Source organism: Felis catus, chromosome C2 (assembly GCF_018350175.1).
Source record: "Felis catus isolate Fca126 chromosome C2, F.catus_Fca126_mat1.0, whole genome shotgun sequence".
Classification (NCBI taxonomy): Eukaryota; Metazoa; Chordata; class Mammalia; order Carnivora; family Felidae; genus Felis; species Felis catus.
In genome coordinates this window covers 98,053,608-98,078,734 of record NC_058376.1, presented here as the reverse complement: position 1 = coordinate 98,078,734, position 25,127 = coordinate 98,053,608, and the positions used below count along the sequence as shown (strand labels likewise).

The 25,127-nt window shown below is 39.0% G+C and overlaps 1 protein-coding gene across 2 annotated transcripts in view; it reads right to left on the bottom strand.

The window, feature by feature from the left end:
- WDR49 (WD repeat domain 49) overlaps positions 1-25,127 on the bottom strand; it is a 140,492-nt gene that overhangs the window by 38,094 nt on the left and 77,271 nt on the right. For both annotated transcript variants that reach the window (XM_045037304.1, XM_019810469.3), the window contains exons 8-13: positions 22,053-22,217; positions 18,294-18,409; positions 6,968-7,098; positions 4,748-4,846; positions 2,726-2,890; positions 493-680 (exon numbers count right to left, since the gene is read on the bottom strand). In XM_045037304.1, coding sequence (XP_044893239.1) covers positions 493-680; positions 2,726-2,890; positions 4,748-4,846; positions 6,968-7,098; positions 18,294-18,409; positions 22,053-22,217 — 864 coding nt within the window. The remainder of the gene's footprint in view (positions 1-492; positions 681-2,725; positions 2,891-4,747; positions 4,847-6,967; positions 7,099-18,293; positions 18,410-22,052; positions 22,218-25,127) is intronic.

Here is a 25,127-nt window from a genome sequence, read left to right as displayed (position 1 = left end):
TTATCATGTGTATATAGATGTGTATTGTACAATTGTACAATTTTATGCAATTGTACGATTTTACAATGTTATTAGAAAATTGAGCAGTTTATCAGTGACAGAAAAATCCCAAACCAATTCAAGAGGACAATAATGTTGGATGAAGGGCCAGTACTCTTTCTAAATGAGGTTTACAATCTCATTTCAAATAAGGTACGTCCTAATTATTTATGCTCAAACAATGCTGCAGTACCTAACTGACAATACCGCGTTTCTGAATTCGGTGACTGACTTGACTACATATTAGCAGAAGATTTTCAATATTGAGAAAAACCTAGTTTTCCCCAAACATCATGGAAGAAATTTCTCTGCTTAAAGCATGTAAATGTTTCCATTAAAATACTCAGGCTGATCATGTCTTCCCTTACCCAGGACACAGACAAAACCGAACTCATAGTTGTCTGCCGTCAAAGGCAATCGAAAATAATAAACATGAGAATTCTTTCAATTTACCTCTATATTCCAGATTTTCAACTGTCCATCCAGATCTCCTGTGGCAAGGTATTGGTTTGACTTATCAGTACACATAATAATGGATCCAACTCCACCATGAGCCAAAAATTCAGCCAGAAGTTGCTTCTTAAATGTGTCCCAGAACCTGACATAGCCAGAACCTCCACATGAGACCAGGTTAGCTCCTCCTAACATATAAGAGAACACCTAATTAGGAAAATGTGACAACAAACACCAGAGAAAAAATATCTTCAGTGGCTCACCCTGTGGGAAGCATAAGGATGTTGGAGAGGTAGGCAGTCCTGATACCAATTTCCAGCACTTTCACTCTCTCAAATATAAAACGGACATAATCCTATGGTACCCTTACTGGTTTGGGTGGAGTATTAAATGAGATAGGAAAGGCAAGATGATCCATTACATTGAGTTCCTTTTCCTCCATTCATTATTTCGATAAAACTGGGTTTTTAAAGCTAGATAGACTTCATTTGTTACTCCAAATAAATTTACAAAGACGTTATAATACTCCAGTTACATAAACTCATCTTTCTTAATAACCCAGTGGACACATACACCAAACAAGGAACATTCCTCCTGCACAGAGCTGGATGCATATATTTAGTTAGAGCAGCATAGTTATTAATTACTCTATGTGGCATCATGCTTAGGATTCTATGTATGAGCTTGTTTTTCATTTTTCATCAAGAATTCATTAGAACCCCTTATGGAATACTCTTTTGGTTCATAGGCCTAGAACTAACCTTTTCATTTTCTATTTTCATATGCCTTGTAGAAGCACTCTACCTAAATTATTCTTCTGTGGCAAAGTTCCTATGATTATTTGATAAATCTGTAGATGACTTTCAATTTACTTCACAAATGTACTGCCGATTAACAATCATATCTGTTTAAGGTAGAAATAATGGCATGTAGCCGCTTCAGTGGAAACAATTTGGGAATACTGATAACATTAAGAAGAATTAGTGTTGAGGAAATGAGAGCAATTTCAGGATAATAGTTCATTTTGGGACTATAAGTGAGTTCGAGAAAATAGAGAGTGTTAGAATCTAACCATTGCAAAGTCTATCCTGAATACTCCGCCAGGTTTCTAAAACTCTATAAGGATATACCTTTATTGATTTTTTTAATGGTGCAAATTTTTAGATGCAAATCATGCAGATTTTCTAGTTGCAAACTGAATATGGGAAAATAAATATGGAAAACACACAAAAAAATAAAAAAATAAATTAAAAAAAATATGGAAAACACAGCCCAGATATGTTCCTTTTTTCAAACATCTAATACCTATATGTCTAGATACCTCACATTATTAAATGTATTTGCCTAATATTAAGAAAAAAGATAAATTTTAGATAAAAGGTAAAAAGGACGCATTATTCTCAAAAGCAGAATTTTATTTGGGGAAGATGCAGGCTGTGTCAACGCTATGCTAACATAGCCACTGAAAACAAGGTGGAAATTAAGCAAAGGGTTATTTCATTTACATAATATCCAACAATTACAGTAAGTGATATGGTGGCAACAGTCTTAGCATACAGCTCAGCAACAGCTCTATCCTAAGTACTCTGGAATCTATCCTAAAAATCAGGACTCTGACTTATTCTGGAAAGTAGGCCTAACTGGTAATGATACCCAAAGCATTACCAAAAAAAAAAAAAAAAAAAAAAAATTAAGAAAAAAGCAAGCAGCTCTCTTGACCTAGGATCAGCAGTTATTTCAAATTCTGCTATTGCCCTAATCTCCGAGATTCCTACTATTTTCTCCGAGCCCATTTTGATACTAGGTGCCAGCAAAGTCTCAGACTCTATCCTTCTGGCACATGTAGACCTGAGCCTTGGCTCATATCTTTGAAGCCTATTTCTTGCTGTACCCTCTACCCTACCAGACTTCTTTAAGCCATGGCTAGAACAGTAATTCTGATCGCCACCCATATCTAATTGTTTGCCAGAGTTTTCCCACTCTGCTCCTGACCTATACAGCACTGTATAAATCAAACGTCGGGTGTAGTCTGGTTCCTGCTCCTGGATCCTTCCTCCTGAACCCTGACCTTGTTTGCTCTGGCCTGTGACCTCCCATGACCCAGCACTGATTATTAGCTACACAAAGTCAAGCTCTATAGGACCTAGATAGGAATAAACTGTCTTCATTGCTCCCTTTTCCAACGGTTTACAAATATATCCATGTACGATCAAACTCGAAATATATATTTTACCTGTCTCTGCAGTGTTTTTTCTTGCTTCAAGGATGCAAAGCCTCACAACAGCATTATTGTATGTGGTGTTTGTCTCAAAGGAGCAGGGTCCCAGGGTAGCCTGGTTTGCACTGGGGCAGGCAGAGTGGCTCCTCCCAGCACTGAGAAGCTTCTGAGGCTCTGTATCTGTGATGGATACAAAGCTAGGTGTCTTCACGAGGACAATCTGCTCTTCAAACAGATGCTTATGCAAAACAAGAGGCCCGCCTCCCTCACGGTCTCTGGTGAGTCTATCAAGTCTCACAAAAGGCTTCCAGTCAACATCCTTTGAACCTTCTGCTATGCACTTCTTCAACACCAACTTGAAAGGCTCATTTGATTCCATTCTGTTTTGCATATTACATACACACTTAATGTGTTTTCCCTTGATATGAATTAATAGGGGCTTCATTTCGTTGTCACTGTTAACATCTTAGAAATCCTGATGGGTTCCAGACAAATGTGATTCTAATATCATAACATTTTCAGCTTATCAATCATTAATATTAATCTTGCGAATAACGTAATGAACATGAGCTATAATGACTATTTAAATATATTTACATGAGGGGCGCCTGGGTGGCTCAGTCGGTTAAGCGGCCGACTTCGGCTCAGGTCACGATCTCACGATCAGTGAGTTCGAGCCCCGCGTCGGGCTCTGTGCTGACGGCTCAGAGCCTGGAGCCCGTTTCAGATTCTGTGTCTCCCTCTCTCTCTGCCCCTCCCCTGTTCATGCTCTGTCTCTCTCTGTCTCAAAAACAAATAAATGTTAAAAAAATTTTTTTTTTAAATATATATTTAAATGATCATTCCTAGCAGTATTGTTTGCTAGGGAATTAACCTGGAGAGGGCATTCCCAGTGGCCCTTTAATTATCATGTGACATCATCTCCAGGCCACACTAAGAACTGGGAATATTCGGAATCTATGAACAGTGTGTGCATAGTTATGAAAAATCTCTACAGGAATATCTTCAAAATTTCAAAGCAAGACATCTATCGCAATGCCTCTTCTGTCTTTTAGAAGTCTGATATTACCCATTTTTCTTATCTCTCTGTGGTTCTCATTGTAGCCACAATTAGGTTTGCCGTAACAGCAAGACGTCATTCTCCTGCAGGCAGAGGAAAAAGCAGAACTGCACCCTCTCCGTGGAGGATTCAAATGAACCCTAGTGCTTGGGTCTTGGCACATAAAACAGGCCAGAGCCTTGTGGCTGCAGGTAAGTAAGCCCTAAATCTCCTAAGGGCTTATTCTTAACAAATTACTCCCTCAGTTTTCACACACAAAAAGCTTTATCTGATGACCTGTCCTTTCCTACGGTCCCATTCAGCTCTGTGAGTTTATCCAATTGAGACAATAGAACCTCACCGGGCTGTGAGGAATGACATATTCATTACCTAAATAAATAAGTCTAAGGAAAAATCTTCAGTATCTAAGGAAACTGAAATAAAATGTGAAAGGCAATTGTCAAGACATTTTGCTTAAGTATAAAATATTCATGTGCTCTGCTAAACTCCCATAAAATACAATATACTTCCGTCTCATGCTCCTCACAGGTTTCTAAAGCAAGAAATAATTTAAGATTTCCAGGTGGCATAATATTTAATACAAGCTCTAGACTGAGCCTGAGCAGCCTATCAAGTGAACACGAGTTCCTATTTTCCTACTGAGGGGTACCAAATTTCACTCAAAGGCAATTTGGTGAGGTTTATTGGCAAAAACTAAACTAGATGGAAATGAGAGGCCTGCTCCCTGCTGTCAGTAATTCAGAAAAGCTGATGTGGCATAAAGGCAAGAAACAGCACGCCATGGAGAATTTGCTAAGCCAAGGAAATCTCAAGGTTCTTTTTAGTCACTTTGACAAGACAACGGTATCACTAATCCCTTGTGCTTATAGCCAATCGTCTATAATTTAGGAGCAAGCTGTATCAGGTACATGCATAAACAGCTAAGCCTACTGTGGTTTGATTCAGCCACCTCATTTTAGTTTCAAACTTGCACTCACCCCATTTTGATTTTAGCAGCCTCTGGTAATCAGGGTGAAGGACGTAGTGAGCGTCTTCTGTGTTGTTGTTCCACAGAATAATTTCTCCATCATAGCTTCCTGTATGAGCCAGGATGGCGAATGTAGATTGTCAGAAAGTTGGAAAATATGAGCAACCGCAATGAGAAGTCATTATCATTAGTACCTTATGCAGAGTCTGGCACATAGTAGGTACTCTGTATTTTTGGAAACACGAGTGAATAACCGGTACTTTGATTAAACTTTAGAACTTACCCTCCTCATAGCACGCCTGTGTATTCACTGTGATAGAAATTACCGTCATATCTTTTTATTTTATAGTAATCAGTCATTCAGAATAAGGGCTTTGTAATTAAACAACTTGAGTTTGATTCCCCGTTCTACCACCTGCTGGCTGTGCAAATGTGGGCAAGTTATTTAACTCTACCTAATGCCACAATTTCCTCACCTATAAAACTGGATTAAAAATTGTATTTATTCCATAGGGTTGTTGTGAAAAACAGAAAGTACTTAGAATAGTGCCTAGCATATTATAAGTACAATTCCTAATAATCATTATGCTTTTTTTATTGAGTGAAGGAAGCAAATCAAATCATTCTAGGTTTCTGTTTCCTGCATCTATTCACCTTTTCTTGTGTGTGTGTGTGTGTGTGTGTGTACACGCTCACATGTTTTCTTTTCCTTCCCTCCCTCCTATATTCTTAATAATGCTTTCTCCAATTCTAAAATTTTCCCTATAGAAAGTCCTTCCCTACTGCTCGTCGCAGACAATATAGAAAAGCCCAAATAGTGAGACTCAGTCTGACCAAACTTGTCCTGGGGAGAAGCAATACATGGCCAGACTGCTGCTCTTAGTGGCTCAGTGAGGAGCGCTCCCTACTGAGCAGAGAGTCAACGTCAAGTGAAGAGGAGAACAGAAGAGCCAAGTTTGAGTGCAATGTACAAATGGTGTCTTTCTTGGGATTTGGAGAAAGAGAGTGATACATACTAAACTCTGTATTGTTCTGGAAGGGGTAACCTGTGTAACTCAAATATTGGCCAAGGATGATGGATTTGCATGGATTAGCTGTGTGGGGGAATATCCATCTTCTCCTATGATTTTGAAAGGCTTATGTTGTAAGGTGCTTGACCAAACATTTTCACATAGGACTGAAGGGACAGTAACGAATGGAGAAATCATCTACCCACCAATTACAAGGGCCTCTTATGATACTTTCACAATACAAAGACGCAGCCTTATAGCTTATTTGTCTCCATCACATTTCACTATGTCATTCTCCCTGCAGAGATGGACTTTCAGCAGCTATCAAGCAAATTCAACTGCAGAGTTGGCCCTACTGGAAAGTAATCAGGTAAGTCCTGAAGACAGTGGAAATTTAAGTGTACACAGAGCTGTAAGCCTCATATTGTAACACGTCATAGACTTCCTGGCTTTTTTATTATAAGTTTTCATTCCTCTTAATTGATGACATTTTGGGTTCTATTAAAAAAAATTAGGTTGTCAAAATATGGACTCTATAATTTCATGGTGCAATCTATTTTTATAACTTGTTTTCTTTGGCCAGAAATGATACAATGATTTCTGATCCTCTTTCATTTGTCACATCAAAGCATGCCCATGGAACCTTTTAAGAGCTTGCTTGGATTTGTAGACATTTTGTGAGGTCGGTATTTAACCAACATTACTTAGGCTACATTGTGTCAAAGGGTTAGTATGTTCCCATTATGAAATATCTGAGTGCCAGAGAAGTGTGATTCGTTCCCATCATCCCTAATGCTGCTTCTGGGAAAAGGATAATAAAAATAAAAGCTAACCATTTACTGATAAGCTTACTGTGTGTCACGCACTGTATTAAGCCTTTACACAGATTATCTTACTCAGTCTTCACTTTAAACCAAGATATTGATAGATTATTGTTAGCCAGAGAAGGCTATGATTACAGTTTAAATAATATGTTCGATAGGATGCATTGGTATGTGCTAGAACCAGGATCAAAAGCCAGGTAGCGATGTTCAAGCCACTAATTAGTAGCCACTAATATATTGCCCTAGAGATAAGGACCAAGGGTAGCTGTAAGGGCAAAGGCCAATTCTTCAAGAAATTTGTCCATTTTGTAGTTCTGAAAAGACTTTTTTAAAAGTGACTGAGCCAAAAGAAACCAAACTTTCAACCACCGATTGTCAAGTGAAGGTTCAATTAACCTGTAACAAGAGTTTGTGGAGGTAAAAATGCAGCACACAAGATATCATCACAGTGCTGTATTCCACCTTTCCATTTCTCAGGCTGGATGAAATATTGATTGAAGTTTTGTAGACGGAACACAGTAATAGCCCTAGTAAAAAGGAAGTAAAAGTTAGCTGTGAAACCAAATGTGATATAGACATTGAGTAGCCAACATCCATTTGTCATCCATAATCCTGAACTTCCTATGCTAAACTTTTTTTTTATTTCTCTTTGAATTCTCTGGTATATTATGAATATTTAATACCAGAAAGTTAATTACCTTTTCACAGTCATTAACATTAACCATGTATGCATTTATCAGATCAATTATCCACCACCAAGACTCTAAACAACATCTCCCCATATGGGTACCATGGAACCACAAAGACTTATTTGACAGTAACAATAAAAAATGACATGAGTCTGCGAAGAAATAATATTTGGTAGTTTGAACAAAATCAGTAAGCTTTCTTTTCATTAGAGATTCCAGAAGAGCTAACATGTTAACATTCCCTGTGGCATTTTCCAGACTTACCTGACCACAGAGTCCTTTTTCATATAGCATTTCGAAGAGCTATCATTTGTGAAACCCACTTAGAAAATGTCACTCCAAGGGAATAGGACTCTGGACAGGTACATTTTGAACAGAAATAATAGTTTTAAAAAAGCCAATATCTTGGGGCACTGCTGTGAATTTGACAGGCCAGGATGGGCAGAAAATGAAATGCCTGGTGCCTAGTAAAGAAGGGAGGAGCATGAAAATTAAATTGTGGAGGCATCAATGCCACCTTGTTTCCACTTGATGATTTAAGTTCTGGCTACCAGATTGTACTAAGTCTCTCTCCTTCTAGAGGCATACACATCTCAAATGAGCATTTACAAACACAGGCTTGGGGTCTCCACCCGCACTCTCTCTTCACCTACCCGAAATCCTGCTTCTATTCCTACCGCTCCAAAGGTCTCCCAATTGCTCTATCACAGCAGCTCCTCACTCTGAAGGATGTGGCTTTCTCCTCCTGAGAATCCTTTTCTTTCTAGTACATCCCACTTCTCTTCCTGACTTCCTGATCTTTCATTCCCTATTCTCTATCCCCCCTTCCATTCTTTCTCCCCTTCTTTTACTATGGATGCTCCTTACTGTCACTTCTCTGTTACTCTCTCTCTACCCAAGTGGGCTTGTGCAGGGAATCCACATACCGCTGTAAGCTGCAATCTTGCTTCTCTACAAATGGCTCTAAAATTTATCTACATTCATAACTTTTCCCAGTGCTGAGAAGCTCCATTTGCCAGCTGACAATTTCATATAATTTCCCATCAGCAAGATATCAAGAAATCCAAATTTTTCATCTTCCCTCCACACCAGGTGTGGATCCTAAATTCCCTACTTTGGTTAACAGTTACCAGCACTCCAGCTTCCTGTGTGTTTCTCTTCCTTAGGCACATCAAATGCTTAGATTCCACCTCTGTGAGATGTCACCATATTCATTCCTTTTTATTTAAAAAAAAATTTTTAATGTTTATTTATTTTTGAGAGAGACAGAGACAGAATGCAAGGGGGTTAGGGGCACAGAGAGAGGGAGACACAGAATCCGAAGCAGGCTCCAAGCTCCGAGCTGTCAGCACAGAGCCCGACGCGGGGCTCGAACTCACGAGCTGTGAGATAATGACCTGAGCCAAAGTGGGTCACTCAACCCACTGAGCCACCCAGGCGCCCCTCATTCCTTTTTATTTTAAACAACCAATGACAGCTTCCTAGTTCAGTGGTCACAACCTCATCGTTGAATAATTGTAACAGGCACTTGACCAATTTCATTGCCTTTAGTCTACCCTTTCTGGATTAATCATTCCATTTGGGGACTTTTAATATATATTCATTGTACAGGCATTTCTGGTTTCCACCTGGAAGTCCATAGTCAGGTGCTGCAGGGGATAGAGCCATGAGCATAAAAATGACTAAAATGAAAAGTGAAATGTGGCAAATGCCAAGGAAGTACTGATCAATTGCTGTGGAAGTCCAGATATAGAAAGCACAGAAAACTGAGTGAGGGGTCATATTTGAGCTGGACCATAACAGATGGCTGGTATTTGGAAGAGGAGGGCACTATACACAGAGGGAACAGTCTGGTCAAATATAAGTCTAATGCCCCTTTAAAAAAAATTTACTAGTTTTCCATTCTCTACATGGCAAATTTTAAATGTGTGGGCCTACATTCAAAGCCCAATACTTTTTGGGTCTAATCTACAATTTTAGAATTAGTTCTTTCTATTCCTGCATCCTTGATATTCAAAGTCAAATGTGAATGTCCAGCTAAATATTTGACAGAGCTACTGGGAGCCATAGGATAAATATGGCTCACCTTCCTAAGTGTTAATTTTATGTAAAAGAGTTTGGGGAAATATTTTTTATTTTAAAATAAGGATAAATGAATTTATGTAATAGAATGCAAAATTAATCTGGATTTAAAAAGTAGAGGGGTGTCTGGGTGGCTCCAGGGCGCCCGGGTGGCTCAGTCCATTAAGCATCTGACTTCAGGTCAGGTCATGATCTCATCATTCCTGGATTCAAGCCCCGTGTCAGGCTCTGTGCTGACAGCTCAGAGGAGCCTGTCTTCAGATTCTGTGTCTCCCTCTCTCTCCATCCCTCCCCTGCTCGTGCTGTCTCTCTCTCTCTCTCTCTCTCTCTCTCTCTCTCTCTCTCAAAAATAAATAAAACATTGAAAAAAAATTTTTAAGTAGAATACAAGGCTTCAAATAAATGTCATGATTACAGGAACTGTTTGAACTACTAGAGGTATTCAAAGGCTAAGCTTCTGAAGCACACTTTCTTATTTAAGAAAAAAAATGTTTATTTATTTTTGAGAGACAGAGAAAGAGCACAAGTCAGGGAGGAGCAGAGAGAGTGGGAGACACAGAATCCGAAGCAGGCTCTAGGCTCTGAGCTGTCAGCATAGGGTCCGGCGTGAGGCTCAAACCCACGAACCGTGAGATCATGACCTGACCTGAAGTCAGACGCTTAACTGACTGAGCCACCCAGGTGCCCCTGAAGCACACTTTCTTGTTCAACACAAATGATATCTTTACTGTTCTCTAAGCACCCTTCACATTTCTAGCTGCTTCGTTTTCATTCATGGTGTGCTCATCCATCCCTCTATGGATTTCCTTTCACATACAGTCCCACATCTATCCATCCATATACTCATTATCTAAGACTCATCTTGTTCTGGTAGACTTCCTTAATAACTAGAGTTGAAAGAAATATTTCCTTCTTCTCATCTCATCTTACACATCTTACACTGTTCACATTTTACCTCTAACATGTGATGAATATTATATAGCTATACTCCCCTGCTAGATTACAAATTCTCAGAAACAAGGAATCTTGTCTTACTCTACAATACCACAATAGCAGGCATTGTGACCTACTCATATTGAGTGTTCAATAGATATTTGTCAAATAAATGAATGGAAAATTCTCTGTCCAAATGTCACTTCCTTAAGTAAGTCTTTTGTGACTACCCTCTCTAAACACTCTTCCTTGAGGGTTAATATCCAAAATATATTTTAAAAAACTTATACAACTCAACACGAAGAAGGCAAATAATTCCAAGTTAAAATGGGCAGAGGATATGAATAGACTTTTGTCCCAAGAAGACATAAGGATGGCCAACAGACACCTGAAAAGGTCACTGATCATCAAGGAAATGCACATCAAAACCACAATGATATATCACTTCACACTTGTCAGAATGGCTAAAACCATGTAAAAGAACAGTGTTGCTGAGGATGTAGAGAAAAAGGACTCCTCCCCCCACCATGCACTGTTGGTAAGAATGTAAAATGGTACAGCCACTGTGGAGACAGTTCCTCAAAAACTTAAAAATGGAATTACCATATGATCCAATAATTCCACTCCTGGGTATTTACTCAATAAAATGAACACTAATTCAAAAAGATATATGCATCCCGATCTTTATTGCAGCATTATTTATAATAGCCAAAATATGGAAGCAATCCAAGTGTCCATCTATGAATAAATGGATAAAGAAGATCTGTATAAAAAATGTATACATATAAACATATAAAATGAAATATTGCTCAGCCACAAAAAGAACGAAATCTTATCATTTGCAACAACATGGATGGATCTGGAGGGTATAACGCTAGGTGAAATAAGCCAGTCAGAGAAAGACAAATACCCTATGATTTCATTCCTATGTAGAAGTTAAGAAACAAAATAAATGAACAAGGAAAAAAAGACACAAACCCCAAAAAGCTATTAAATATAGAGAGCAAACTAGTGGTTTCCAAAGGAGAAATTGGTGGGGCAGATGGGTAAAATATGTACAGGGGATCAAGAGTATACTTACCATGATGAGTACAGAGTAATGCATAGAATTGTCGAACCACTGTATTGTGCACCTGAAACTAATCTAATACTGTATGCTACACATACTTGAATAAATAAAAGAAAATTTGAAGTGGGTAGCACTACTTACTTGGAGTTTTCCAATCATAATAAAACTTGATTTAAATTAAAAGATAAAATAAAGAAGACTCTCCGTTGAGTCTTTCATCCCTCACCCTACGTCATTTCTCTTTATCATCATGTGATATTGTGGTCTATATTTATTTGTCTGTTTACTTACTGTCTCTGCTACCAGAAATAAGCTCTAGGGGAGTGGGGACTTTGGTTTTTTTTCTTTCCTGTATCACCAGTGCTTAGACTAGTACCTAGCACATAATAGGCATTTAATAAATATTTGCAGAATTGATGTATGAATTATTCTTTCTTTAAAAAAATCAATAGGGGCGCCTGGGTGGCTCAGTCGGTTAAGCGTCCGACTTCAGCCAGGTCACGATCTCGCGGTCCGTGAGTTCGAGCCCCGCGTCGGGCTCTGGGCAGATGGCTCAGAGCCTGGAGCCTGTTTCCGATTCTGTGTCTCCCTCTCTCTCTGCCCCTCCCCCGTTCATGCTCTGTCTCTCTTTGTCCCAAAAATAAATAAACGTTGAAAAAAAAATTTAAAAAAAATCAATAATTTTAATACTAATATTCTTTTAATAATATTACTATGAGGCTTAGCAAGGTAAGATATAAATAAGGTACTCTGTAGTTCTGAAATTGCCGTGAATCTCATAAGAGCTTTACATGCATATATATTTAATTTTTTCTTTACCTATTGATAAGTTTGGTTGAAGAGATTACTTTTTGGGAATGGAGAGAGCAGAATGGGAGCGAGAGGGAAGAAGTCAATCCTATATCTCTTCTATTACCTCTCAGTCAAAAGTCAATGTCAAATGTCTTTTTGCCAAGATACCCATATTAACTACATATATTTAGGTTGTACAACCCAAAGGCACAAAATGCCTTTCCCAAGATGGTGTAAAAACTATCCCTTCTGGTATTTGACCTTGTGTGTCAAAATGTTGAGAAACTAATTAGCTGCCACCTTTCCCTTAAAACCTAACCTGAATCTTTCCATTGAAGTGACAGTTATCCTTAAAATACCTTAAGAATCCACACTGCATTTCTTACTTTGTCCATTTCAAAGATAGCTTTTTTTTAAAGTTTGTACTTTTGCCAGGAGTTAAATTGAAGTGCAGAATGAGCCAATTTTAAGGCATTTGAGGAGTCTGAGAGATTTGTTCTTTTGACATTGAAGGAGTTTACTAGTTTCATCCCATACCCATCTGAGATCCTGAGTCACTGTGTCATCTGTGAAGACGATCAGACCTCTCATTCAGAATGTAGATATAATGACCAATTCTGTGAGAACAAAATTAGTTTACCTGACAAGTACACAAAAATACAAAAAAGAAAAAAAATATTTGGAGGAAAAAAAAACACCAAAAACCTCTTTTAGGATGAATGAGCTGGGAAAATAACTTCTACCAAAACTTATCCTGTAGAAGTTGTCATGGAGAGAACAAAAAAACACAACCAACTATCTGTTCTAGAGGCTAATTGCTCATGTGTTGTTAGTCCCATTATAAGACTCTATCCATGTTCAGTCCATTGCCTTTTAGGCTTAAAAGAAGTATCTCAGAATGTGTTCGGTATAAATCCGTTCATTTTTATTCTTTTTCCTAAAATTTGTGGTGTCAAATTTCGGACACTAAAACCATCGCAAAATATGATTTGAGGGCTATTTGTGATTGTCCAACATACCTGCCCCCTCCTGACTTCCAACATGGTTATTCAGAGCAAGTTAAACTTTGGAAATTTTCATTCTGATTCTCATCCTAATAATAGAAACCAATTGAGTCACATAGAAGTATAGTACCAAAGTAAAGCAATTATTAAGAATTTAATATCTCCTGATAGATAAGTTTTATTGTTGAGGAACTTCAAATCCCTAATCTAATTTTGCTTAAAAATACTTTTCTAAATCAAATGATATCAACAGCTATTTATTGAGCACCTACTTTTACAGAGCTTTGTGAAAGATGCTATCAATAATATTTTCAGAACTACTTGAAATTGTACAAAAGATTATTTTTATATTTGTATGAGTCTAGATATTTTACAGAGATAAAACCTTCTTAAACAAGAGGTTCTTCCTTTAACAGGAAGGAAAGAAATAAAGTGGGAGAAACTAAAAGCTTTAGTCTATTTTTAAAAAGTATAGAATCATAGAACTTTAGGGCAAGATAAAATCTTGAACTATTATGATTATTTGATTTTGCCAGAACTATAAATATTATATGCAAATGCAAAGTTAATCGATCATCTATTCATATAATTTCACCAATGTAAATATGACCGGATATTTAACCGGGCATTATTTAATTGGCCCTATGTCAACTCACAACTTTGTCTCTAAATATATTTTGCCTAAAATGGTAAGAAACTTTCTAGAAGTTCTGAATTTGGGGCTTCTTTTTAAAAGATTTAACATATTCTCTTGATATTAACAAATGTATTTCTAAATTTTTTTAATATGTATTTATTTTTGAGAGAGAGAGACAAACAGAGCATGAGCAGGGAAGGGACAGAGAGAGAATCTCAAGTAGGCTTCAAGTTCTGACCTGTCAGCACAGAGGCCGACATGGGGCTCAAACTCACAAGCCATGAGATCATGACCTGAGCAGAAGTCAGATGCTTAACCAACTGAGCCATGCAGGGCAGGCACCCCTAACAAATGTATTTCTAGATAGCCAACATAGGCTCTCCAATTCAGGTTTTGCTTAGGACCATTTCACAATGGCATTTATCATATCCTGCCTTGTGTGAGTTGACTCCCCAGTTAGAATGTGATGCCCCTGAGAGCAAGAATCATGCTTCTTCACATTCAGTCCACCACAGTTACTAACTCAGCACTTTCGACCAAGGTGCCATTTAAAAATATTTGTGGGAAGGAAAAAGGAAAAATAAGAGTAAGCTAAAAGTTTGAAGTATTAATTTGATAATACATGTTTTTTACGTGTTTCTTCAAACACACAAAACTGATTCACTAGCTTTGACTGACATAACCAACCTATTCAATCAGATTCTTTAAGAGAATATAGTTGTTCTAGGATTTAATGACTCCATTTGTAACTCAGGAATGGTGGAAAGAGCATGGACTTTGACATGGAGTTCCAATTCAGCTGTCTACTACTTTGTAACGTTGACCAGGCTACCCAACCTCTTCAAGCCTCATTTTCTCCCTTGTACAAAAGGACTGGTAATACTTAGATTCCTGGTTTATCATGAAGAGAGAATAGATTTGAATAACTCTCCTGCTTGCTTCTTATTCAGAGTGTGACCACGAATAATTAATCTCTCTAGTTCTCAGATTCCCGGTCTACTTAATAAATATTAATTAAGTCATTCAACACATATCATTGAGCATCTACTAAGAGCCAGACACTGCAGGCACGCGCGTGCGCGCACACACACACACACACACACACACACACACACACACATTATATGTTATAATCCAGTCCGATGTTAAATAAAGTATAGGAAGCTAAACAGCACAGACAAATAGGGGGCGTATTTCCACCCTGGGAGTAAAAAGAGATGTCCCGATGGAGAAGATAAATGAACAAAGACCTGAAGCAGGAATAAATGCCAGCCCTATGAACAGTGTTTGGGGAAGGATTTCTAGAGAAGGGGAGAGAATAAAGGCAAGGAGGTGTGGGAAAGTATGGTTTACCTGGAGTGCCCTGATAGCACAATCCTATTTGAGGTGAGAATGGGTAAGAATGAAACTAAGAATAGGCCCAGGCTAGAGGGGGCTTCAAATTATTTTGTAGACACTCTGAAAGGTGTTAAACAAGGAAGTGACATCGATGGAATGCATTGTAGAAAGAAATAATTATAGCTAAAATGTGCAGAACCTAAGAACAAGGCGGTATCACTAGAGAAAAGGGCTGTGACATTCATCAGGTAGAAATGACGCTCTGAATTATACAGTTGTAGTTGAAATAGGGACAGGTTTGAGAAATGTTTAGAATATAAAACAGGTAAGACTACTTGGTTGTGAAGCTGAGTGAGAAGGAAGAACCAAGGTGGATGTTCAGGTCTCTGGCTGGTCACCAAAGCTCTGAAGCCACGAGAGCAAAGCAGGTTGTGAGGAGGGGAACAAATAATAAATTCAGTTTACAATATGTTGAATTTGAGATTGCAGTCAGACGTGTCCAGAAAGCAAATGGGTAAGTGAGCTTAGAGAGCTAAAACCTGAAGATAGAGATTGAGACATCTACACAAAATATTGCCTACCTTTCAAATGAAGCTCAGGACTAAGGCAGATAATACATGCAGAGGGCCTAATGCTAGAAAGCACTATAAACAAAATAAATCAGATGCATATTTAGGTACCTCAGTCAGTAAAGGTAATATCTATCCTATCCTGGGCAAGATTATAAACCAATCTCTTTAGTTAGATAGAGCCTAAAATTAAAGCTACAGCTTAATTCGAGCCGCCTCTCTCTAGGTTTAAAGAAAGCTTAATGGGGCGCCTGGGTGGCTCAGTTGGTTGAGCATCTGAGTCTTGATTTTGGCTCAGGCCATGATCCCTGGGTCATGGGATTGAGCCCTGTGTTGGGATCTGTGCTGAGTGTGGAGTCTGCTTGAGATTCTCTCTCTCCCTCTGCCCCTCTCTACCACTTGCTTGCTCTCTCTCTCTCTCTCTCAAAATAAATAAATAAGCGTTAAAAAAAGAGAAAGCTTAATAAGCTGTCAATCATCCAGTTGTTTCTTCTCTAATCACTAAACTGTCAAGGAGTTGGCTCAATGGACCATCCTCCCCCCACTATAACCCAACAGTTGACGTGTCCACTTGCCTCCTTTGTTAAATACCTCCTGATATAAAGGAACCTGTCAAAGTCCAGTAAAATGTATCCTAACCTAAGTCCTTTGACTTAGGAAATAAACTTTTAAATCTACCAATATAAAAGTGAAATAACACAATTGAGAATGCAGTCCTTCAACTTTCAGTTCCAACTAAGGGATCCAAGTCTTGACAACCTTGCAGAAGATGAAAAAGCTGGGGAAAGATGGAGGGAGTGGCAACTGTTCCTCCTACCTCAGTCTGTCCACATCTCCCTCTCTGAGATTAAAAAAAAGTAACCCACCAAGAGAGATCAGAACATCAAGTGTTCCTTTTTCTTTCTGTCTTTTTTTTTTTTTAAGTTTATTCATTTATTTTTGAGAGAGAGTAAGAGAGAGCACACACGCACAAGCATGCAAGCAGGGTGGCCGGGGGGGGGGGGGTGAGAGAGAGAGTGGAGGGGGGAGAGAGAGAGAGAGAGAGAGAGAGAGAGAGAGAGAGAGAGAGAATCCCAAGCAGTCTCCACACTGTCAGCATAGAGCGTGACATAGGGCTCAATCTCAGGAACTGTGAGATCATGACCTGAGCCAAAATCAAGAGTTAGACACTTGACCGACTGAGCCACCCAGGTGCCTACTTTTTTTTTTTTTTAAGTAAGTTCAATGCCCAGTGTGGGGCTTGAACTCACAACTCAGATATCAAGACTCATATGCTCTATGGACTGAGCCAGCCAGGCACCCCAGGTGTTCTTTTAGGCCACTCTTAGAGGACTCTACTCATTTAATCTTTTAAAACTGACCTGCACAAGCAATCAAAGAAACCTTACTTTTGATACAAATTTCTAACTATGGATATCTAAAAATTATAATTAAGAAAACAGTACCTCCAAAGTTTTGACTTACACTTAATAAATTTTAAATTTTTTTTGTTATGTTCAAAATTTAAGTTGGATCAGCTATATACTTTACATCTACCATACCATAATATTTGAGAATTAAACTTATTTACTGCCACAACCCAAAAGGAATAATCAGGCAAAAGTCTGTTAAGAGATAAGTCATTAATGGATCGTGACTGTTCCCAAGATGTGAAGAAGCCTTGTCTTTCAAAGGTGAAGATTATTGAATTAATTCTTAATATCGAGTGGAGTAACGTGGATTATACTTTCTTTCCTTATAGTCAGCCTACCCCTGAAAACTAAGCTGTAAGTGGCATTATGTTTTCTCATCTGCACATGCACATTTGTATTAGAAGAAAAAGCCTTTCATGTGATTGATAAAAATCCCCAACTATATACCGTTAGTTTTCTAGGTATAAAATCTGATTTTAATCCTGGCTTCAAATCATGAAGATCAAAATTCCATAGTGAAAATGTGGGCCAAATTACCCATTAGAGCCATATTTTGTGAACTGTTGAATTTATGGACAATATTTTTTCAGAAAATATCACACTTTAATTTTCCTAGTGCTTATACAATGCCACAGAAAAGGTCCTGTTTATGATCCCTTAGTTCTCTCAGGAGAAAAGGAAAGAAAAGTAATTTTCCTTCTAATGAAATGGAAGAATTGCTCTTTGAGAACAGTAAGCAGGCTGTGAAAGCCCTCTCTGCCCTGATATGAAGGAAGTGCTAACACAATTCAGCAGCCTATCTCCCTCCTTGCTGCAATTTAAAATCAGTAACGAGAGAAGAAGAAATGAGTTTCCTTGATAGTTGAAAGAATATAATTTCTACTTTAGGAATTTATGGACTATAAAATTTAGGAAACTTTTGGAGTTAATTCTCAGGAAGGGGTATTAGGGCCTTGTCTGGAATGGTTAAAGAAAAAGATTCCAAAACCCAGAAGAAAGCCTTCTAATGCCATGATCTTATGATGCTTTAGCCCTAAGCACTCAGTCAATCCAAACAGTTTCATTCACCAAGGTCACCAGCAAGTTAATGACTCAGAATCAGTCAAGGTTTCTATGTTGTCTTATCTTGTAGATTTTGATCCAAATAAAAACACTCTCCTTCTGCCTTCCCACGGTTTTGCATGAAGCGTCTCATACCTCTCCCAGCCTGTAACCAGTATTGTCTTCTTAAGAACCAGAATCTGTGAAATATCCACAGCTCCCTCTTGCCCAACATTTAGGGTGTGGTGACAGTATCCATTGAAGTCCCATACCTTTAAGAGAAAATTTTAAATCACCTTTGAGACAAGAAAAGAAAATGTCTTCTTCAGTGAGTAAAACGACACAGGGTAATCAGATTTGTTTAAGCTTTTGTGTTTATATTCTGGACTAGGGTTGATTCACTTAGGGTATGCAACAATTAAAGAAAATCCTCTCACCATTTAAATTTACCCATTATATTTATAATTCTACTTGTAACCCTACCCGTCTATTCTAATAATGGTTGACTCAAAAGCTATTAGTTAGTATGTATTTTTAAGGGGGAGGCTACAAAATCACTTAGAGTTACATTTTGGAGCGTCGAGATCATGGTTCTCTAAGTAAATCGCTCTAAATTTCAGTTTCCTCATTTATGACACAGGAAGCTTACTCCTCTGGGACATTTGGAGGATTAAGCATCTAATACAGAGCCTGAAATACAGTCCTTAGGTATAGGTTTCCCATCTGCTCCCAGTAAAATGTCCTATTGTTAGTGGATGCCAGACCCAGTCCTACAGAGGAGAAGAACTCTTGAGTTTACTTCCTCAGGCAGTGGGTCAGGACCCAGGCCCAATGGGGACACTTTACAACAGAACATCACCAGCAGTTAAAACTAAGCCCTGCTATGAAACATTGCTGGTGCCTAAACACAAAGACCAAGCTGGCAGTATGAAAATTAAATTGCATATACCCTTTGAATTAAAAATTCAACTTCTAGGAAACTGTCTCACAGAGACACTTAGATGTGTGAAATGACATGTTTTAAAGGCTATTCTTTTTTTTTTTTTAAGATTTTTTTTTTTCAAGTTCATTTATTTATTTTTAGACAGAGAGAATGAGCAGAGGAGGGGCAGAGAGAGAGGGGGACAGAGGATCCAAAGCAGGCTCCATGCTGACAGCAGAGAGCCCGATGTGGGGCTTAAACTCACGGACCGTGAGATCATGACCTGAACTGAAGTCTGATGCTTAACTGACTGAGCCACCCAGGCAGCCTTGAAGGCTCTTCTTGAGGCACTGTTTATAAAAGCTCAAGACCTGAATCAACCCAGTTGCTCATTAACAAGGGACTAAACAGAGGCGCCTGGGTGGCTCAGTCGGTTGAGGGTCCGACTTCAGCTCAGGTCATGATCTCGCGGTCTGTGAGTTCGAGCCCCGCGTCAGGCTCTGTGCTGACAGCTCAGAGCCTGGAGCCTGTTTCAGATTCTGTGTCTCCCTCTCTCTGCCCCTTCCCCGCTCATGCTCTGTCTCTCTCTGTCTCTCAAAAATGAATAAACATTAAAAAAAATTTAAAAACAAAAAACAAAAAATAAGGGGCTAAACAATCAGAATATGGAATATCTATACAGTAGCATATAATGCAGCCATTAAGACGAATACGTCATTTCCATATTTCTAAGCTCTGCCCAAACCAGCTATGAAACGTTAAGCAATTTGCTTTATCTCCTTGGGCTTTAGTTTCCTCCTATGTAAAAGTGGCATAATAATAATACCAACTATATAGATATATAGATGTGGGGAGTGTAGGGGTGTGCATGTGTAAAGGGGTGTATATGTATAAAGTGCTTACAACAGTGCCTGGCTGTTAGTAAGTATGCAATAAAAGTTAACTACATTGTTAATAACAATGTCAAGGTCCAAGATAATATGCAAAATGTGGAACTTTGTATATACTGGGTTGCCACTGAGAAACAAATGGTGCTCCTGGGCTAGAAGGATGCATGAGAAACCATTAACAGTGGTAGCTACAAGGGAGGTGAGAAAGAGACTTTCTTTTCACTGTATAACTCTTTGATATTTCAAGTTTTACTGTATGCATACATTAATTATTCAAAACACTAATTAATTAAAAATCAGACACTTCAAAACCGTGATAAGTAGGGCAATACTTTTAAATCTTTGATGACATAGGTACTGGTTTTGGATTCTAAATTATAAATGAGATTGGAAAATGCCATTGATTCCTGTCTCTTCATAGAATATGTCCAGAGCAGCTCAACTCTGATTTATGCATCCTACATAGAGGTTGCCAAATTTCAGAATTCTGTTATTATGATAAAGATAAATGTACTTTCAAAAGCTGTGATTATACTACTAAATTCACATTAAGCCTTCTAAGATGCAGGGCTTGAGCTGAAATGTTGAAGGGTGCTCTTCACCCATGTCACTTCATTGTCCTCTCAACATGCCTCCTAGCAAGCCCACCTAAAATAACACCCACACATAGGTATCGCAAAGATCTGACTGTCCCCAAGTCCTATTAAGTCCTTTAGCTGGGACTATCTGCAAGCTCTTAGCAACCCCGTAGGTTTGTAAGTCTGCTCTACTCTGGACTGTGTAGTTGGTTACATTCCAAGACAGGGGTGAAAGAAACCTCATCTATTCATTTCAGTTCTCAGTTCAGTCTCATACCCTGGGACTAATAAGTGAGATACTCACTTGTTCCTTTTACCTAAGCCTGTCTGATACTCCAGTTTCAGCTGTTCTTGTTTATTCCACCTTGACTATTGGGGTTGGAATTGTCCCATTACCTTCCCAACGCCTTTCCAGTAGTCCCATAAACTAGATTACTTAAGCCCAAGCTCTCAGTCCCTAACCTCATGCTGTTAACCTTCCCAGAGGCCCAGCTCTGTTGATTTTCAGAAATTCTCATTGCAGCCTGCCATAGCACCTCCTTCACATTGACAGGTGCCACCCTAGAATCCCCTGAACCCCAACTTCCATCATGTTCCACGTACATATCCAGATAACCTTCCGTTAACCCCTTGGCAGGCTACCAGCATGCAACATACACCCCACCATGGAAGATACACCTAATTAATACCCTTCTCATTCCAGTTATGACAGAAGTTGAGAACTATTCAAAGCTTATTCTGGGAAACTGCCTTCTGTTGCCTCAAAGTGTCACAAGCCATCTCCAATCAAAGATTGTCATTAGTCTCAGAGCTGAGGGGTGCAGAGAAGATTCACTGGTAGGCATGATTGCAGATAGCAAATATCTAAGCTTTGCATGAAAATTTGATCATTTTTTAAAGTATAATAGCTCTCATCTCCCAAGAGAAATTAGTAATAGCTATAAAATAATAAAAGTGGAAGTATTAAATACTGTAGGTTTAGGATGATAATAAATAAGATAGTGATTGTTCTTTCTACTATCTGTCTTCACCGTCTCACTTGCCTTCACATAAACGTGCAAATGATAACATGGGTTGATTTTGAAATATTCATTTGCCCCCAAATTTGCATCTGTGCCATTTTAACAAGTTTTCTTGGTTGCACTGATTTCTCATTTTACAAACTAAGAAGAAAACTAGGGACATTAGCTGAAGCATAGGAAAATTATTCAGACTTCTTATTCCCCAAAGTAGTCCTCTATCCAGAACTCGGAGAAAGGCTTTCTGAAATAAGTATGCCAAGTTGTGTTTTTATTCTAAATAATTTATTCAGAGAAATCATTTATTCATTTTTCCACTGAGGCTTTTTTTTCCCCCTTAACAGCTTTGTTATTAGATGGTATGGGTTATTTAACTCTTCTAATCTTGTCTTGTCTTTCCTCTTGCATGGCCAAAAAGGCAGAAACAAATATAGCTATAGCTGTGTCTCTTCACATAGTATTTTAGCCTCCTCATATGTGGATAGAAAGCATCACTGTGTTCTCACCTTTACGGTCCCATCTGTGCTGCCAGTCAAAAGCCGTGTCTCATTTGCATCAAGGGCCATAGTGCTGATTTCTGCATTGCCATGGCAACCAGTAAACTGTTTGATTTTCTGCCCAGTGTCTATCATCCAGAAGGCAACAGTAGACCCCTCATCACAGCTGATTACCTAAGAGAGAATAACATTGTAAAGAAATTAAATATAGTCCCAGAAGCCACCATTTTCATTTCAATAAAAATATCTAATCTGTGAATTTTCACTACTGAGATCCACCCACCGCCATCGTTAGAGGCACATTTGTAACATACTTACTTTCTCTTTGTTAAGCTGATAACATTTCAATTCTTGAGCTAGAACTGAGGTAATGCAGTCATGAGTCTCTTTACCAGAAAAGATAGGACTTTACTTCTTTTACCCACCATTCAGCTTACTGTCTAGAGGCCATACTGAAATCGAGTCCTATTGAAAATAAACTTTAAAATCTTCTGCATTTAAGTGACAAAGCTGATTTTAAGTCACGGTGCTCCCACACTATTTACTATATGAAAAGAAGCATTTTACTATGCACCAGCTTCTGTTCAGCATTCAGAAAAGAAAGTGCTACCCAACATTATCAGGGGGAGGGGAGTTAATTTTAACAAAATGCTAGAGCTATCACTTTCAATGCCATTAGTCCCTTTCTTTCTTTCTCAAGGTGCTGCATATATGTCTACAGCGAAACACAATTATTCATGACTTGCTAAAAACAAAGAACACAGGAGGGTTAAATCTAAATCTGCAATATACACCCCAAGAGGAAGGCAACAAAGCAAATGCTAGAAGGGATGGGACCACGTATAGTAGCCTGACAATGGGAAATTTTATAGTGGCAAGCCACCTGCTAATTTCAGCGCTAGGTATTTAGGCACCCTTTAAGAGGTTAGAGTCCCCTCACCTAGGGGCGCCTGGGTGGCTCAATAGGTTATGTGTCCAACTTTGGCTCAGGTCATGATCTCACAGGTCATGGGTCTGAGCCCTGTGGAGGGCTCTGCACTGACAGTGTGGAGCCTGCTTGGGATTCTCTCTCTCTCTTTCTCTGCCCCTCCCCCACTTGTGTTCATGCTCTCTCTCTCTCTAAAATAAATAAATACACATTTCAAAAAATCATCTCACCCATATGATTTTGAGACCCAAAAGAATGAAAACCAAATGGACAACACTGAACACACAAATCGGTAGATAGGAAGGGGCCTGAAGTAACAGGCAGACTTTGAGAGAACTTCTGGCATGTTTTTGTCTTCATAGGTATCGATTACCATGGTATAAATGTTAAGTGTGACAATAATATGTCAATTTGAGTATCCCATTTTTATAATTACATAGGTTATTAAAATGTATCAAATGTATATTCAGAAGGCCTCTAGAGCTGGCCATCACACATGCATGCATTCATTCGTTTTGGTGGCAAGCATTGAATGTCCACTCTGTGCCCAGCTCCGTGACAGCAGCAGGGATCACTAATGAATCCCTGCTCTGAAGGAATCTACAGCCTAGGCTTGAACACTAAAATCACCCGAGGAACTTTACAAACCATGCCTGTGTACCAGATCAGAGACTCTGCTGTAACTGAACTAAGGAAGGGGCATTTTTTAAAGAGCTTCTCAGGTTCCTGAAGTGTGCACCCTGGGTTGAGCACTATTGGCGTAGACAGAACAGACAAGACACAGACAAATGCCAAACAAAACTACAGGTTTAGAGGTCTCTCCCCTGGTTGTTGCAGAGGCACAGAGAGGAAAACCCAAAATCCACTCGCTGGGATGGGGGATGGGGAATAAAAGGTGAGGATGGTCAATGTGGGAATGAAGATAGGAACATGCATTTATTGGATGCCAAGCCCTTTACGCTGCGTATCTCACTTAGTCTTTCTAAAAACTCTGTAAATAATGTTAGTGCCCTCATTCTACTAGGGACGAAATTGAGATTCTAATCAGCTAAGCACCATTCCCAAGCCTACATAATGAGGTTTGAATCATGGGCTATCTATGACAGACACATCATCAGGCCTTCTCTATTGTAGCATAGTATTCCAGATAACTAAGAGTGTGGTTAGAAGAGAGAACTTAGACAGTATTCTACACATGAGAAGCAATACGAAGTGTGATGGAGCCAGAGTGCGCAGAGGAGGAGAGAGACAGTGGGATACGGATACGAGGTGAAGAAGCAAGCTGGTGACTGGTACTGAAATTCCTACTGAGCTGTGCTGGAGATCTTAACCAGGGAGACTAGCCCAATGGTGAGCAGAGGGGAAAGCGGTGGAAGGGTGGGTGAGACAGGTGATGGAGATTAAGGAGTGCACTTGCCGTGATGAGCACCAGGTGATGTGTGGAAACGTTGAAACCCTAGACTGCACACCTGAAACTAACATGACACTGTATGCCAGCTAAACTGCAATTAAAATGTTTGAAAAGAACAATGTTAGAGAATAATGAGTCATGTGTATAAATGACTAGGTAGGGGCCTTAGCTTGCAAGAGACTGTCAAGTGGAATGTATGCGTCAAAATCAGCAGCAATCACTGTTCTTGGTGAGGGCGAGAGTGATACAGCATATTTTGTTGGTCGGTTTGTGAAGGTACTCCTGGCAACGATGTGGAGAACAAGCTGGGGGTGTAGGAAGACCATCTGGGGACTTCTGTCATAGTCCAGGCAAGAGATGTTCACCTGAAACAGCAGTTCAGAGGTAAAAAGGAGAAAAGAGACAGGGAAAAAAAAAGGGCCACCATTTAGCAACATTTGTGCTCAGCAAAGAACTGATCGTGAGCACATGATCTCTTACAGCCTTTTTCCCCTGAAATTACAAACTGCGACTCTGAATCAAACAACTTCTTAAATGATGTAAAACTATATGTATGCTACACATTTTCTCTCATGAAATCAAAAGTAGCTTAAATATTTCATCACCGTTTTGAAACAACAGCATGGTTTCTAGGACAAATGGCCTGAATCTTGAAACAATGTGACCTACCTCTTCAATTACCACTGGATATTAACTGACTGTGTTTCTGTTCCTTTGCTGTGTGCAATATGCATGGGGGTCGAGA